At 34.2% G+C, this 14,600-nt stretch overlaps 1 protein-coding gene across 15 annotated transcripts in view; it reads right to left on the minus strand.

Annotated features, from left to right (window-relative positions):
- The window catches only part of HERC1 (HECT and RLD domain containing E3 ubiquitin protein ligase family member 1), a 210,247-nt gene that overhangs the window by 107,640 nt on the left and 88,007 nt on the right, over window positions 1-14,600 (minus strand). For all 15 annotated transcript variants that reach the window (XR_009051410.1, XM_057722762.1, XM_057722765.1 and 12 more), the window contains 7 exons: window positions 12,971-13,096; window positions 11,643-11,864; window positions 8,555-8,707; window positions 8,297-8,429; window positions 6,726-6,917; window positions 3,878-4,099; window positions 1,820-1,993 (listed from right to left, as the gene is read on the minus strand). Coding sequence is in view for 14 of the 15 variants with exons in the window: in XM_057722762.1 (XP_057578745.1) it covers window positions 1,820-1,993; window positions 3,878-4,099; window positions 6,726-6,917; window positions 8,297-8,429; window positions 8,555-8,707; window positions 11,643-11,864; window positions 12,971-13,096 (1,222 nt within the window). In the remaining variant the exon portion in view is untranslated. The remainder of the gene's footprint in view (window positions 1-1,819; window positions 1,994-3,877; window positions 4,100-6,725; window positions 6,918-8,296; window positions 8,430-8,554; window positions 8,708-11,642; window positions 11,865-12,970; window positions 13,097-14,600) is intronic.

Here is a 14,600-nt window from a genome sequence, read left to right on the forward strand (position 1 = left end):
ATTATCCTCCTATGAAAAGTTTAAAAGAATGGGTTCAAAAAATAAAAAATAAAATAATGGGTTCTTTTAAAACACCTTCACTAAAGTTATAGTCATTTCATACCAAGCACTACAAAATGTGTTTCCACTATTCAGTATAAAGTCTAGGCTATAGTGTACAAGCAAATGAACAAATGGAGCCATATGAGTTTTTATTCATCTTATGTTTATACCCAGTTTTTTATTTTTTTTTATTTTTTTAAGCTCTTTATTGGAATATAATTGCTTTACACTCTTGTATCAGTTCTTGAGGTACACCAAAGTCAATCAGCTGTATTTATACACATATCCCCATATTCCCTCCCTCCCGCGACTCCCCCCCCATCCCAGCCCTCTAAGGCATCACCCCTCATCGAGTTGTATATCCAGTTTTTTAAAGTGCTCATTGCAAAATAACAAGTAATATGAAATAAAAGAAAACCTAACTCCACATTCCAAGAATATGATGCAAATAAGAGAATATCAGAAGATACAACTTAGAAAGTAAGCTTTTTTTGACTCCTCCACTGTTATACTTTTCTACCACTGGTGAAAGTCAACACACTAGAATAAATAAATGAATGACAAACTGGATGAGATTAAACTTTCAAAGATATCATCTCATTGGTGTTTTAAAGATCTGAATGATATGTATCTCGTTTTTATTATAAAAAGTAAAGGTGAAAATGTATTTACTTTTACCATTTTTATCACAGAAAGAAGAAAATCCAAAGAAATAGGGCGTGGAGAATAAAGAAAGAGCAATGTGTAGAAAGACAGCTAGGGGTATGTGATTCTGAACAATCCAAGTCATTATGAAAAGGAGAAAGTATGGGAGCTAAAAAGAAATCAGGTATATCCTTTGAAAACTTGTACATAAAATTAATTTTATTAATCAAGTAATATTAGAAACTGAAATACCACCACACACTTGCATAGCACTTTACTGCTGTACTTAATAATATATCTCATTTCAAACTGGTATCTTCACTGGCACTCTAAAATCGGCAAGTATTTTACAGAGGAAGAAAATGACCAGGCCCAGAGCTCAGACTTCCACATATACATCATTTCAGTTCTTCACCAGGGCTTGCAAAGGGAAGAGATTCATTAAACAAACTCTTATACTAGATCCATTTACATTGCATGGACTCCTTCAGTAAAATCCTGCCTCTGGATTTATCCTTTATATAAATCTCAATTTTCCCATCGTGAATTTTCTTCAAGTGGGGTACATGTATATAAAAAAATACACAGAGTATTTTTCACAGAGAGGAATAAGAAACTGTTTTTAAAATGTTAATTGTAAAATTCCTTTTTCTATAAAAAAGTAATAGGGTAGGGCTTCCTAGGTGGTGCAGCAGTTGAGAATCCACCTGCCAATGCAGGGGACACAGGTTCGATCCCTGCTCCAGGAAGATCCCACATGCCGTGGAGCAACAAAGCCCGTGCACCACAACTACTGAGCCTGCGCTTTAGAGCCCATGAGCCACAACTATTGAGCCCATGTGCTGCAACTACTGAAGCCCACGCACCTAGAGCCTGTGCCCCACAACAAGAGAAGCCACGGCAATGAGGAGCCCGCGCACCACAACGAAGAGTAGCCCCCACGCACTGCAACTAAAAAGAAAGTCTGTGCACAGCAAAAAAGACCCAACATAGCCAATAAAATAAATAAATTATTTTTTTTTAAAAAGTAATAGGGTAACCCCTATGATTTTCTACTTACATATATTATACTTACACTAGTTATTATTATGAACTATCTACACATTTACCCTCTTTATCCTCTTCATCTTACCTTTACTAATAGCATAATCCTGCATGCTGATCCAAAGGCTTCGAGCAGGCTCTTTTGAACAACCCAATGCCAAATCTACGTAGACAGCAATTTCAGGCCGCAATTTGTAATCAAAAGGCTTCTGCTCTTCATTTCCCGAAAGAGCTACTTCTAATAAGCAACTCATACATTTATCTAAAAAAAAAATTACACAGGTTTTCAATTTCAAGCTTCATAAATTTTAGTGCTACAAATAAAATCTTACCATATTCACTTAATGTGTATGAAATGATACATTTCAAACCATTTTAAGTAGATGCTACAACGGTAAAGTCCTTGAATGCTTCTTAATTGGGGGTAGTATCACTCCTTTCTTTGTGTGACCAAATGTAACATTTCAGGGAGGAGTTCTGGCATGTTGGTAGGCAGGGCCCTACATGTGCAGCACAGTCTTATGTATCAAAGAACTTTCTTGTTCAAAACAGACTGATACCTTTGTTGAGAAACATGGGACCACTGGGAAAAAGAGCAGCAAAGATTTTTTTTTCTTTTTGTAGACTTAAGGGAAAATAATCACTTAAGCATGATTTTAAGGGAAATCAAAGATATTGATACTTACATGAACAATTTCTCAACTATATATATACATTTGTTCAGGTGGTTCCTAATTTTCCAATGGGACATTTGGCATTAAGAATTCATTTTCCCTTTGAAAAACACAACATTTCTCTAACTGACAGGTTCCTGGGTTAATACCCAAAGTCAATTTAACCCATAATATAACTGTTATAATTTATTTACAATTTTACAAAAATAAGACCCTTTTCCTAATATATGCAAGTATTTAAACATAAAAAGTAACATTTTAATAGTTTCATAATTTTATAATTTAAAAACTGAAAAATAACATTAAAACGGAAACTGATTTTATTCATACCAAAGGCCAGTTAAGTGAGTAAAGTAGACATAACAGAAATATGAAGGTAGAGATACCGATACTTTTGTCCTCAGGAGGACATTTGGGACTATCAAAGAGTTAAACACTAATACCACTGGAACCATCTTTATGATGTTAAATATCCCTTGAAAAAAACCATGATTTTACTTTTTTTGATAAAAATGTTCCTAAGTACCAGTCTAGCATTCAACAGCCATGGCTGGAATCACTTTCTGGTTCATAAATGAAACAACGAATATATACTCCTATTTGGAAAACAAGTGTATCATCTCACCCCCACTCTTCAACCATCTAACCCCAAAGCAGAATCTCCATGATTTTTGTCATGGTTTATATTCTTTGTTTCTCCTCTTGAGATTCTCTTAGATTGAGATTTCTCTTAGATTTTGCCTCTTGGACATTATGAGTCTCTTTCTCTTATCAGAGAAATAATAAATTTAAAATCTAATGAGACCATATAGGTTATCTACTCTAACTCATTATTTTAAGGATTGAAATTAGAGGCCCAGAGAGATTGAAGGACCAATCCTTAGATAAAACAGCTACATTATCTGTTCAAGAGCTGCAGAAATTCTCATGTTCAGACAGTCTGAGAGCTGGCCTATCAGCAAAGTAGACAAATGGGAGATGAGGCAGGAAAGGAAACCCCAAAGGTACTACAAATGAGGAGGGAAAAAAATAAGGAATCACACAAGGTAACATCAGCATGAAAGCAGAACAGGCTGGGAGGAGAATGGATTGGCCCACACAAATGACCTGAGCCCTGCTAAGTTATGGTCAGTAACCTTCTAAGAAGCAGTTAGAACACAAGCTCCAGAACACAAGCAATCAAACATTTCCCCATTTTTATGAATGAGATCACTTGCTCAAAATGAGTGATAAATAATAACAGAGTAGAATCAGACCTACATTTCCTTAGTTCAGGGGCTCTTTTCACTATACAATGCTGCAGGATTTAACTGCTTTTCTGAGGGCTCCAAGTTAGTCTCAGATCCCCTACGCTGCAAATGTTGCATTTGTTTTCTATCAGTTCTCTATTCAGCAAACCCAGAATAAGAGAAATCTCCAAAGGAGGTACAAACACAAGCATGTATTCTAAATGTTGCAGAGAAGCACATTACCTAACTGAGGGATGTCCATTTCTACACCATCACTAAAAAGTGGTGTTTTCATCCAATATGCAGTGTCCTGTTCCTCTGGAGACACAGGCGAACCCTGAAGCATGCCACCAAGACATCGCCCAATAAGAAGAGCAATTGTTCTTTCCAGATCAACAAGCCACACCCAGGACTGGGCTGGCTGAGGTAATGGCATGCCAGCAGGATCAATCAGTTCTGGCCCTCCTGAAGACAAAATCATTAGTAATTTATCTGGCATTCAAGATTCTTAAGCTTTTTCATTCTATTGTACTGCAACAAGATATTGAAGCAAAATAATTTTTTAATGAAAACACAAATTATAATACTTTCTGTATATATTTTCTTTACTAGGCTAATTTAAAATATATTCAGATAAGTTTGCTATCAAATAAAAATCTGTCTCATAAAGTTACTGATTTTAAGATAAACATCGAGAAACAGTACATGGCAGAATTATCCCCCATTGATACCATTCCTACTTTTCACTATCCAGATCAAATTTCAACCTTAAGAGTAAGTAACTTAGGTACAGCTCATCCCTCCAAAATCAAAACAAGTGCTGATCTAGTAAAATGACACTTAGTATTGTTTAATGCTTTTAAGGCCTGAATTCAGAATTGTCCCATACTAAGATCCACACCCATGCTTTCTTACTGTACATTTGTTTTTAAAAGTTATTCACTTAAAAAAATCAATAAATGAAACTACACTTAGCCATAAAGATAAGAACAGATATCAATGAAATCATAAAAGAAAAATAGAAGAGATCAACAAATTCAAAAACTGGTTATTTGAAAACACTAATAAAATGGACAAACCTCTAATAAAATTAATCCAGAAAAAAAGATGGTATAAATTTTAAAATTAAAAATAAAAAAAGAGGATATAACCACAGATACACTAGAGATTTTTAAAAACATGAGTGAATACTATGAACAAATCTGTGTCAATAAATTTGAAAACCAATAAAATGACATTTTCTGAAAAAATACCAATTTCTGAAATGGATTTGAAAAGAAAAGAAAGCTGTAAGAGAACAATAACCACTAAAAAAGAAAATTAATAGCCAAAACCCTATCTATAAAAAAACACTAGGGCCAGATAGTTTTTACTGATAAAGTCTTTTAAACCTTCAAGGAGAGATAACTCCTTAATTACACAAATTATTTCAGAGAAAAAGAAAAAAAAAGGAAGATTCCAAACTGATGCTATGAGGTTATTATAAATGTGGTAGTAAAACTGACACAAGGATAGCATGAAAAATAAAAATTATGGGAAAAAAAAATCAGTTATGAACACAGATACAAAAATCCAAAATAAAATCACACCTACCTCACTGAACACAAATAGAGTAACTCTTAGCAAATTCTGAGATGCTTTAGAAAAACAAGAGTAAACCTGGAATGGGTCCATATAAAGCTTAATCAATATCCTATACAGTTGTAACCTTAACATCTGATTTCATCTAAATCCAGTTGTCACAGAAGAATGGGATGTAAGACAGGCCCTCAAAGTATTCTGTCCAATCCTGATCTTTCCAGGAGACGAAATCAAGGCTTTAAGAAGTTATAACTGACTTGCCCAAGATCATACAGCCAAGTTCAAACAGAGCCAACACTACAATCTAAATCTTTTAATGCCTTAGCCCAGGATTCTTTCCATAACATGTGTGACCTCACTTACACTTGAAAGGTTTTTAAGATTTCAGTACTAAAACTCTTTTGATAGCCTTAGGATAAACAGACTTTAATGAAAAAATACATTGATGTTTTCCAGATATGATATTTTTAGCTATATTCAACAGAATAAAATCATCAACATCTTTATAAATTAATAGTGAATTCACATATTATGTCTAAAATCAAAATACTATTTCCTATAAAGTACCTAAAAAGAAAAACACAGAAAGATAGGTTCCCAATTTCTTTTATATTCAATCAATTATCCACATATCCAACCAAAATACAAAATATTTTACTGTCAAATATATTTAAAACTAAAATTCTTTGCACTTAAGAAATAAAACTGGGCTTCCCTGGTGGCACAGTGGTTAAGAATCCACCTGCCAATGCAGGGGACACAGGTTCGAGCCCTGGTCCGGGAAGATCCCACATGCTGCAGAGCAACTAAGCCCCTGAGCCACAACTACTGAGCCTGCGCTTTGCCTGCACTCTACAGCCCATGAGCCACAACTACTGAGCCCACATGCCACAACTACTGAGCCCACATGCCGCAACTACTGAAGCCCATGCACCTAGAACCTGTGCTCCGTAACAAGAGAAGCCACCACAATGAGAAGCCTGTGAACCACAATGAAGAGTAGCCTTCGCTCTCCGCAACTAGAGAAAGTCCACGCTGCAGCAACAAAGACCTAACACAGCCAATAAATAAACAAAAAAATAAATAACGAAAGAACTGGAGACTTTCCAATTAAAAAAAAAAGAAATAAAACTTAAATCAACCTATTGATTATAAAATGTGTCATTATGCTATTGACTGATTTGTGAAACAATGCTTTCCTATCATCCACTGTAAGCTGTATCCAAATTAAGCCATGTCAAAACTTCATGAAAAAAAGCATGTCTTGGAATCAATGAAATATACTACTCAAGCCTGACAATCAGAAAAAGACTTCTATTCGTGACACTTATACACAAGCAACTTTCTTAAATTTTTCCATCTCAGTTGCCCACTTTAAGCACTTAGAAAGTAACAACTTTATCTTTTGATTACATTAAACACCCAAGTGTCAGATACGATTTGCCTGATGCATGCAAGAGAACAACTTTTCTTCAAAAGCATTATTTGTTCCTTTATCATCTTTACTTACCATGAAGAGGCCACTGTAACTCCTGGTCTTCTAAAAGAGTGGCAGCGGGCAGGAGTCTATTAAGGCAATCAAGAGGTGGCAACAAGTCGAGGAGGTAACTCAATAAAGGCCGAGCCACCGACACTGGGAGTAACAGCAGGGAGTTAACAATCTGGCAGAGCATACTGCCTGCAGCTGAGACGTATATCACATCTATGAAGGGTAAGAAATTTAACATGGATCAATTACTTCAAACTAACTTAAAAAAAACACTAATATATACTACTTTTGCCTAGAAACAGAGTACACCAATTCAATAACTCTTTGTTGAATTATTATATAACTCTCTGGTAGCTAGGGTGTGGTTAGTATTTACTCACTTTCAGAAAGTGTCACCAACAGACACTATGGGAAAGCACACATATCCTTGAGCCAACAAATTCAAAGGATTATAGCTGCTTCCCTTAAAATGCACTATGAATTTCTCACTCACAAATTTATTCTCATTTTCAGATTTACTCAAGAAACATTTATTGAAAAAGACATACAACACACAAGGCACTATTATAGGTGAAAGGTATACAGTTGTGAACAAAGAACTAAAAATTTCTGCCCTCGTGGTGCTATGTTCTAGTGCTATGTTCTAGTCTTTTACGTGTTTTTAAACCAAATTTACTTTTTTAAAAAAATTAAAATCACTTCAAAGAATCTGTTTTTATTATCTGTATTGGTTTTAAATCAATTCTGTTTCAATATTTTATTGTATTTGGGGGCAAGGGAGGACTATTCTGAGATGAACTCAATTTCAACAAATTAAATTTTAGATGCCTATAGAACAACAAAATAGAAGTGTCTAGTAAGCAAGGGTTTAGTTTCTCAGTTTATTTCTTTGTTCAGTGAGGAAACTTCAGAAATAAGTTGCTTTTGGACAGACTTACCAAATTTTAGTTATCTTTGGGACAATCAACAAAAAGCACCTATTAGGTAACTAGAGAAAGGCTCTTGTGTCAAAAATGAGTTCTCAGCTAGATGCATATATGGGAGTCAACACACACATGGTGGTTAAAGACAATGGGACTAGACAAGATCATTCTTGGAGAAAAGAGGGTTGAGGGCAAAATTCAGAGGATCCTAAACATTAAAGGGTACACCCGAGAAAGAGAAGCTTATAGGAACAGACTGAAAAAGTGTGGTAAGAAAGATATGTGTAAATACAGGATTATGACTACACAGAAGACCAGAAAAAAGAAAGCATTTGAAGAAGGAAAGAGGATGGCAAATGCTAAAGGAAGGTTAAGAAATAGATGAAAATCTCACTTTATGCCATTTAATATTAATCTTTTTGAGTATATATCATCTAATTCATTTAAATTAGATCTCTGTCACACCAATTAGCATCTTTTAAGATTAATCAGATCAATCACTGCTGCTATCACCCCAAAACCAAGATCAAAGGGATCTTCAATAACAAAGGAGATTCAAGGTCATTCCTGTTCCACTCAGAGGTTGCAGGCTCTCTTAAGGCTTTGGAAAGGCCAAGAACTCTTGCTTTACAACCACTGATTAAATACGAAAGCCAGTACTAAACACACCTTTCAATTTTTCTCCAACGCTGCCATTCCAAGGACTTTCTTTGAGCAAATTTGCAGAACGTGAATAAATATCTGTGGCATGAGGCAACAAGAGCTGAAGATGTTTATGAAGCAATGCCACACTGCTTGAGTTCTGAGGAAAAAAGTTCCTAAATTACTATTTTGGAAGATTCAAGGTACAATAATATCATAGCTTACCCAAATATCTGAGTTTCAAGGTCCCTGAGAAATGACCATAAAAGGCAAAGAATCACATACCTCACTAATGTTATTGATATGGCAAAATGCCAGCAGCTGTTTCTGCAGTGAACATAGCAGTTCATGAAGATGAGCAGGCTGACTGTTCTCTGAAGACGATGTTCCAAGTAGAAATTTATCACTATTCTTTTCTAGCTCCCCAAATGCTTGATCCTAAAATGATACATAAATGAAGATTATATTTAAAGTGCTTGAAAGTGAAATTAATGTCCTACCATAAATTATTCTAATTTAAGAAGCCATTATCTCCTTTCTCCCATTATTAGTCTTTAAATCTTTGCTATGTTGTCATTAGCTATAAGATGGTAAGATTTATCAAGCAATTCCAATTTGTTTTTCCATTTAAAAAAAGTAATAATGTTTCACCACAAAAACTTTGAAAGTGCAGAAAACAGTAAAAAAAAACCAATACCCAAAGACGTCAATATTTTAATGCTATTGCTTTCCTGACTTCCTATGTAAAGGTTTCGTTGTCACATATTTGAATTTCTAAGAACAAAATTCTTAGAAATTAAATTTGTTTCTGATTATAAAAGAAGTAAGTGGCCTAAAGAAACATGACAACTAAATATTGGGTTCACCAAAAAAGTTTTTTACAGAAACATCTTACGGAAAAACCCAAACCCAAACGAACTTTTTGGCCAACCCAATACAATGTACGATCCTGGATTTGGGGGGTAGGGGGAGGGTACCATAAAGGACATTACTGGGACAACTGTAGAAATTTGAATATGGACTATATATTATACAATAGTTCTGTGTCAATGTTAAATTTCCTGAATTCAATAATTGTTCTGTTGTTATGTAAGAGAATGCCCTCTCTCTTAAGAAATACATGTTTAAGTGCTTAGGAATAGCCAGCATGACATCTACAATTTACTCTCAAATGATGGATGGAAAAAAGGAAATAAGGAAAGACAAATCTGGCTGAAGGGTACAGGAGAGTTCTTTGAATGATTCTTGTAATTCTTGCAGAAGTTTTAAGTTATTTCAAGTTAAAAAATTTTTTTAAAGAAATAATGTAAAAAATTTAGAAAATACCAAAACTTTTTTTAAAGTTTAAATCACCATTTAGCCAACCACCATATCTAATATTTTTTGTGTATTTCTTTCCTTTTTTGGTGACTTTTTTAGTCTTCTCTTTTCTAACAAATCCACAAGTATTTTTTATGTTTTCATAAACCATGTGTACATAAAATTTAAAAGACATAATATTCCATTGAGCATATATATCATAATTTACTTAACCATTCCCCAATTTTTAAATATTTCAGTTGTTTCCAACTTTTATTTCTTATGATAATGTGATGAATATCTTTATGCATAAAGTATGATCTTTGATTATAATATGCAAGAGAGAGTCTCAGAACATAAGGCCCTTCCTATATAAGCACCATTATAAGCGGCCAAATTAGCACTGCTAGAGACTGAATGTTTGTGTTCCTTCAAAATTCTTATGTTGAACCCAGTCTCCAATGTGGTGGTACTTGGAGGTGGGGCCTCTAGGAGGTGATTAAGTCATGAGGGCAGAGCCCTCATGAATGGGATTTAGTGACCTTACAAAAGAGACCCCAGAGAGTTCCCTTGTGTGAGGACTCAGCAAGAAGACAAACGTCTATGAACCAAGAGGAAGGCACCACCAAAACTGCTGCCTCCTTAATCTTGGACTTTCCATTTCCATAACTATGAGAAATAAATTTGTGTTGTAGATAAGCTGCCCACTCTGTGGTATTCTATTACTACAGCAGCCAAAACAAAGACAAACACCATTATTTTAAAATCTTAGAACATCACAAATTTGGTTTAAATTATATCAGAAAGAAACAATAATTTATGATTTTCAACCTAAAAGCAGAATTTTATTTCCACTTTCATATAATATACACAACTACCTCAGCCCTATTGGCATAAGAAAGGCACTACTTTAAGACAACTTCGGGAAAAAATTTCAGTCAATACCAAATGGATATACTATAACATTGTTCCCATTCTATTTGCAGCCAAACACCAGATCAAATTTACATTCTTAAATCTGAAAGAAAATAATTCTATAGGAACAACTGTCACTCTTAGTCAACAACTTTTAAGTTGGGAAGAACAGAACACTAAGACTTGTACAGAAGAAAAAAAATATACAGACCTGACCCTGAAAAGAGCAGAAGACAATATGAAATGACACACAAACAATTCAAAGTTAAGTCATATATAGTAAAGTACACTTTGACTCTAAAAATTGATGAGAGGCATGCAGTTATAAATTACATGGTTAGAAAATGTTATTTGAGCAAGGCTTCCTACAACAGTCAAGTATTAAAGAAGTCATAGATTGGCAGACAAGAAGAGAGAAGAGGAGACAGGTGTGCCATGCATGAGCTCAGATGAATGTGGTGTGTAAGCCAAATGATGAAGGGTCTGAAAAAGTTTTGATTTTTAAAATGAGGTTATTTAACACAACAAGGTTATTCCAGCAGTAAGACGCTAAGAGGAGACCAGCAACAGTGACAACAGCTATAATACTGCTATTACCATTGGGTCACAATGGCATGGATTAGAACCCATAGAAATGGAAAGAAAAAAAGAAATGGATCTAAGAAACACCAGAGAGTAAAAATTAAGGATATCCTAATACAGAGAAAGCTATACTGTACATTGTCTTCTCTCCTATTGATCAGGCTATTTTTTAGTCAGTACCAACCACATTGTTTAATTATAAGATTATATCTGGTAAGGTTAATCCTTTCCTCATTATTCTTCTCTTGCACAATGTTGACTATTTTTATTTGTTTATTCTGTACATTATTTTATGTGTTTATCTGTAGATTAATATCAGAAAAAATTTGCTAAAATTCCAAAATAAATCTAGAATTCTCAACTACAAGTCATTTGGCACTCACAATATTTCAGAAGACCTGACACATTTCCCCCTTTTGGATAGTGGAGTCTAGTTTTATTTATTTCATAACCACTTAAATGTTAAAATACATTAACCTGAAGTGATTCCTACTCTATACAAAAAAAACAAAACAAATGAAAAAAAACCCAACCCAAGTTTTATTCTCTTTTTTACAACAAAAAAAGAGCAACTTACTGTATAAAATCCTAAATTTCTTAAGAGAGTCTTCATCAAAATTTCAGCCAGATGGGTGTCTGGATGGCAGCTTTGAGTGCCATAAGGTTGATCTGACAGGTTTCCATAGCCAGTACAAACAGAAGAGAGGTCAGCAGCATCGGAGGGTGAGCTGTAGCCAAGTAAAGAGGCTACATGGGTATGATCTTGCAAACTTGTCAGAATAATATCCAGTTGCATCCTCTAAAGAAAAATATTTCCATCGATGAAACAGGAACAAATAATAATTAGCTTAAAATGCACTATAAAAGGAGAAAAAAGGATCCCAGAAAAAAAAAAATTGTACTAATGATGCTAACTAATCCACTTAATATCCTAATAAACAATAATCTTTTAGGAAGTGTATAATTTTTAAAAAAGCTATCCCACTAATACCATTTGGGAAACTGCAACTTATAGTGTTTTATTACATCCTTTACTACCTAAAACTCTAAGCTAAAATGGCAAACTCTACATAATGATTTTAGCACTATAAGAAAGAAGAGTAGAAAATGTCAACAGATGTACACTATACATTCTTCTACAGAATTACCAATGAAACTATTCTAATGTTTAAAATAAATAACCTGAAATCTAAACTAATGCAAAATACTCATTGGAAAGCATCTGTGGCTATCATACTGCCAGTAAATACCACTTTTCCTCTCAAATCTATAACTCTACAATTGATTGTTCTACTTGGTTTAGCAAAATGTACTTACTTTAATGTACATAAGATAATAAAAATGGAAAGATATCCATATTATCAAGTACTTTTTCACAACAGTCATCTTTTACTTTTTTTTTTTTTGGCACACGGGCTTAGTTGCTCCGCAGCATGTGGGATCTTCCTGGAACTGGGATCAAACCCGTGACTTCTGCATTGGCAGGCAGATTCTTAACCACTGCGCCACCTAGGAAGCCCCCTCATCTTTTACTTTTTATACAAGCTATTTCAAACAAAGTTCTGGGCATGGAAACAACAGCAGCACATGCTCTTGATTTCAACTCAGCATACTAAAAAATAAACTAAAAGATCTCTGGTTTGACAGTGTAAACAACATTGGAAAAATTAGACATAATTTTAATAATTAGCTCCAAATCATTTAATAAGTTATCACTTGCTTCACTGTCATTAGAAGTCTGGAAACTCTTTCAGCAGAAAACATTAAATACTAGGATTTACTAGACTCATCGGTATTATTCCATGAACACGTGGCAACTGATAAGCTTTATATCCCTCTGAGTCTATTTTTTTGTTTGTTTTGTATTATAGTACTGGTTTACTTAGATACCATGCAAAGGCTCACCTGTCCTTTAGATAAGCTTTCCCATCTATCAGGTCCTTGGGGTAAAAGAGAATGAAGTAATTCCATACGTTCTCGTAATGGAGGTAACAGCATGGTTGCTCCCACTGACAGAGTTTCAATTACTACCTAATATAAAAAAAAGAAAAGTGTATTTATTTGGCCTGGTTCTTATCTTTTTAATAGACACACATAAAACATAAATCCACTGACTATTAAGATCAAAGAAGTCTAAAGAAGGTGGATTATGGAAGTCTAAAGGAGGAGGCTCGTGAATAAAAGAAAGCAAGTCCTTCTTTAAGATGTCTTTAAGAAGACTAGAACAGTGAAGAATTTAATTCCCTTACTGTTTATTTTACTGCATATTTTTAAGTTTTTAATATTTACTTTGGGGATTATTGTTAACATCTTTATTTGTACTAATCTTGTTTGTATAAAACTTTGCTTTTCTATAGATGTGGTCTCCCTTCCCCACTACTGACACAAAATATATCTTTATGCACTGCTGCCATCAAAAAAAAAAAAAAAAAAAAAAAGATGACCAGAACATATATTTTGGATTTGCCACTAAATAGGTAATCACTGCACAATAAGTATTTAGTGTTGAGTCTGATAAAGCTCTTTGCAAAGTGCTGGGAATGCAAAAACCAACCAAAAAGCCCTGCTTTCATAAGCATATAGTCTAGTAGGAAAAAGAGATTCTGACTAAGTAACTTTAACTGTGAAAGGAGTCACACAGAGAAAGTAAAAGGAAGTGCAAACTTGAGTAAGCACCCATACATAAAGGCAATTAACATGGTCTATGGGTTCCTCATGGAGGGTCTCCCTGAGGATTAGGCATTTAGGTTAAAAATTGAAAAATCAGCAGGCCTTAGCCAAATAAAGGTCCAGGTAGTAGGAACAGCATAAAAAATAGCTATATAATCTCAGGCTTCATAACTTCCCTGGGTCATAGCTTCTTTATAACTAAAATAAGGGTCTTGAATTAGAAGAAAAGAAATATTCAATGATTAAGAGAGGAGCGCTTATAAATTAAAAATATGATATAAGAAATAAAAGCCTCAACAGGAGGGTTAGAATATAAAAATTATATTTCTTGTAAAGTAGGGGAGAAAAAATGGAAAACAGGAAAGAAAACATAAGAAAATTAACAGGACTGGTCCAGGAGGTCTATTATCCCAATAATGAGTTCCAGAGAGAGAGAGAAAACACAGAAAACAATGAAGAGGAAATCAACAATACACTTCATGATAATTTCTTAACACTGAAGGCTACGAGTTTCCAAATTAAGAGTCTACCCAAATATACACGACGATGGATTAAATAGGACCCACATCAGTTCACATCATTTTAAAATGTGAGGACAGAGAGGACAAGTAGAACTTGCTATAGAATCCAGAGAGAAAAAGATTTTCATAAAAGGATCAAAAATTTGAATAGCGATTTTCTGAGTAACAACCTGAAAGCTAGAAGATGACTTCACAATTCTTATGGGAAAATGATTTCCAATTTAGAATACTATGCCTCAACTATTCATGAAGATATTCAATTCGCAAACTACTTAAGTGTGAGTATATTCTCAAAGAATGTATTTTCTATCTACCCTCTCTTAGAAGTTACTGATTTATGTAGA

This window comes from Hippopotamus amphibius, chromosome 2, assembly GCF_030028045.1.
Source record: "Hippopotamus amphibius kiboko isolate mHipAmp2 chromosome 2, mHipAmp2.hap2, whole genome shotgun sequence".
Lineage (NCBI taxonomy): Eukaryota > Metazoa > Chordata > Mammalia > Artiodactyla > Hippopotamidae > Hippopotamus > Hippopotamus amphibius.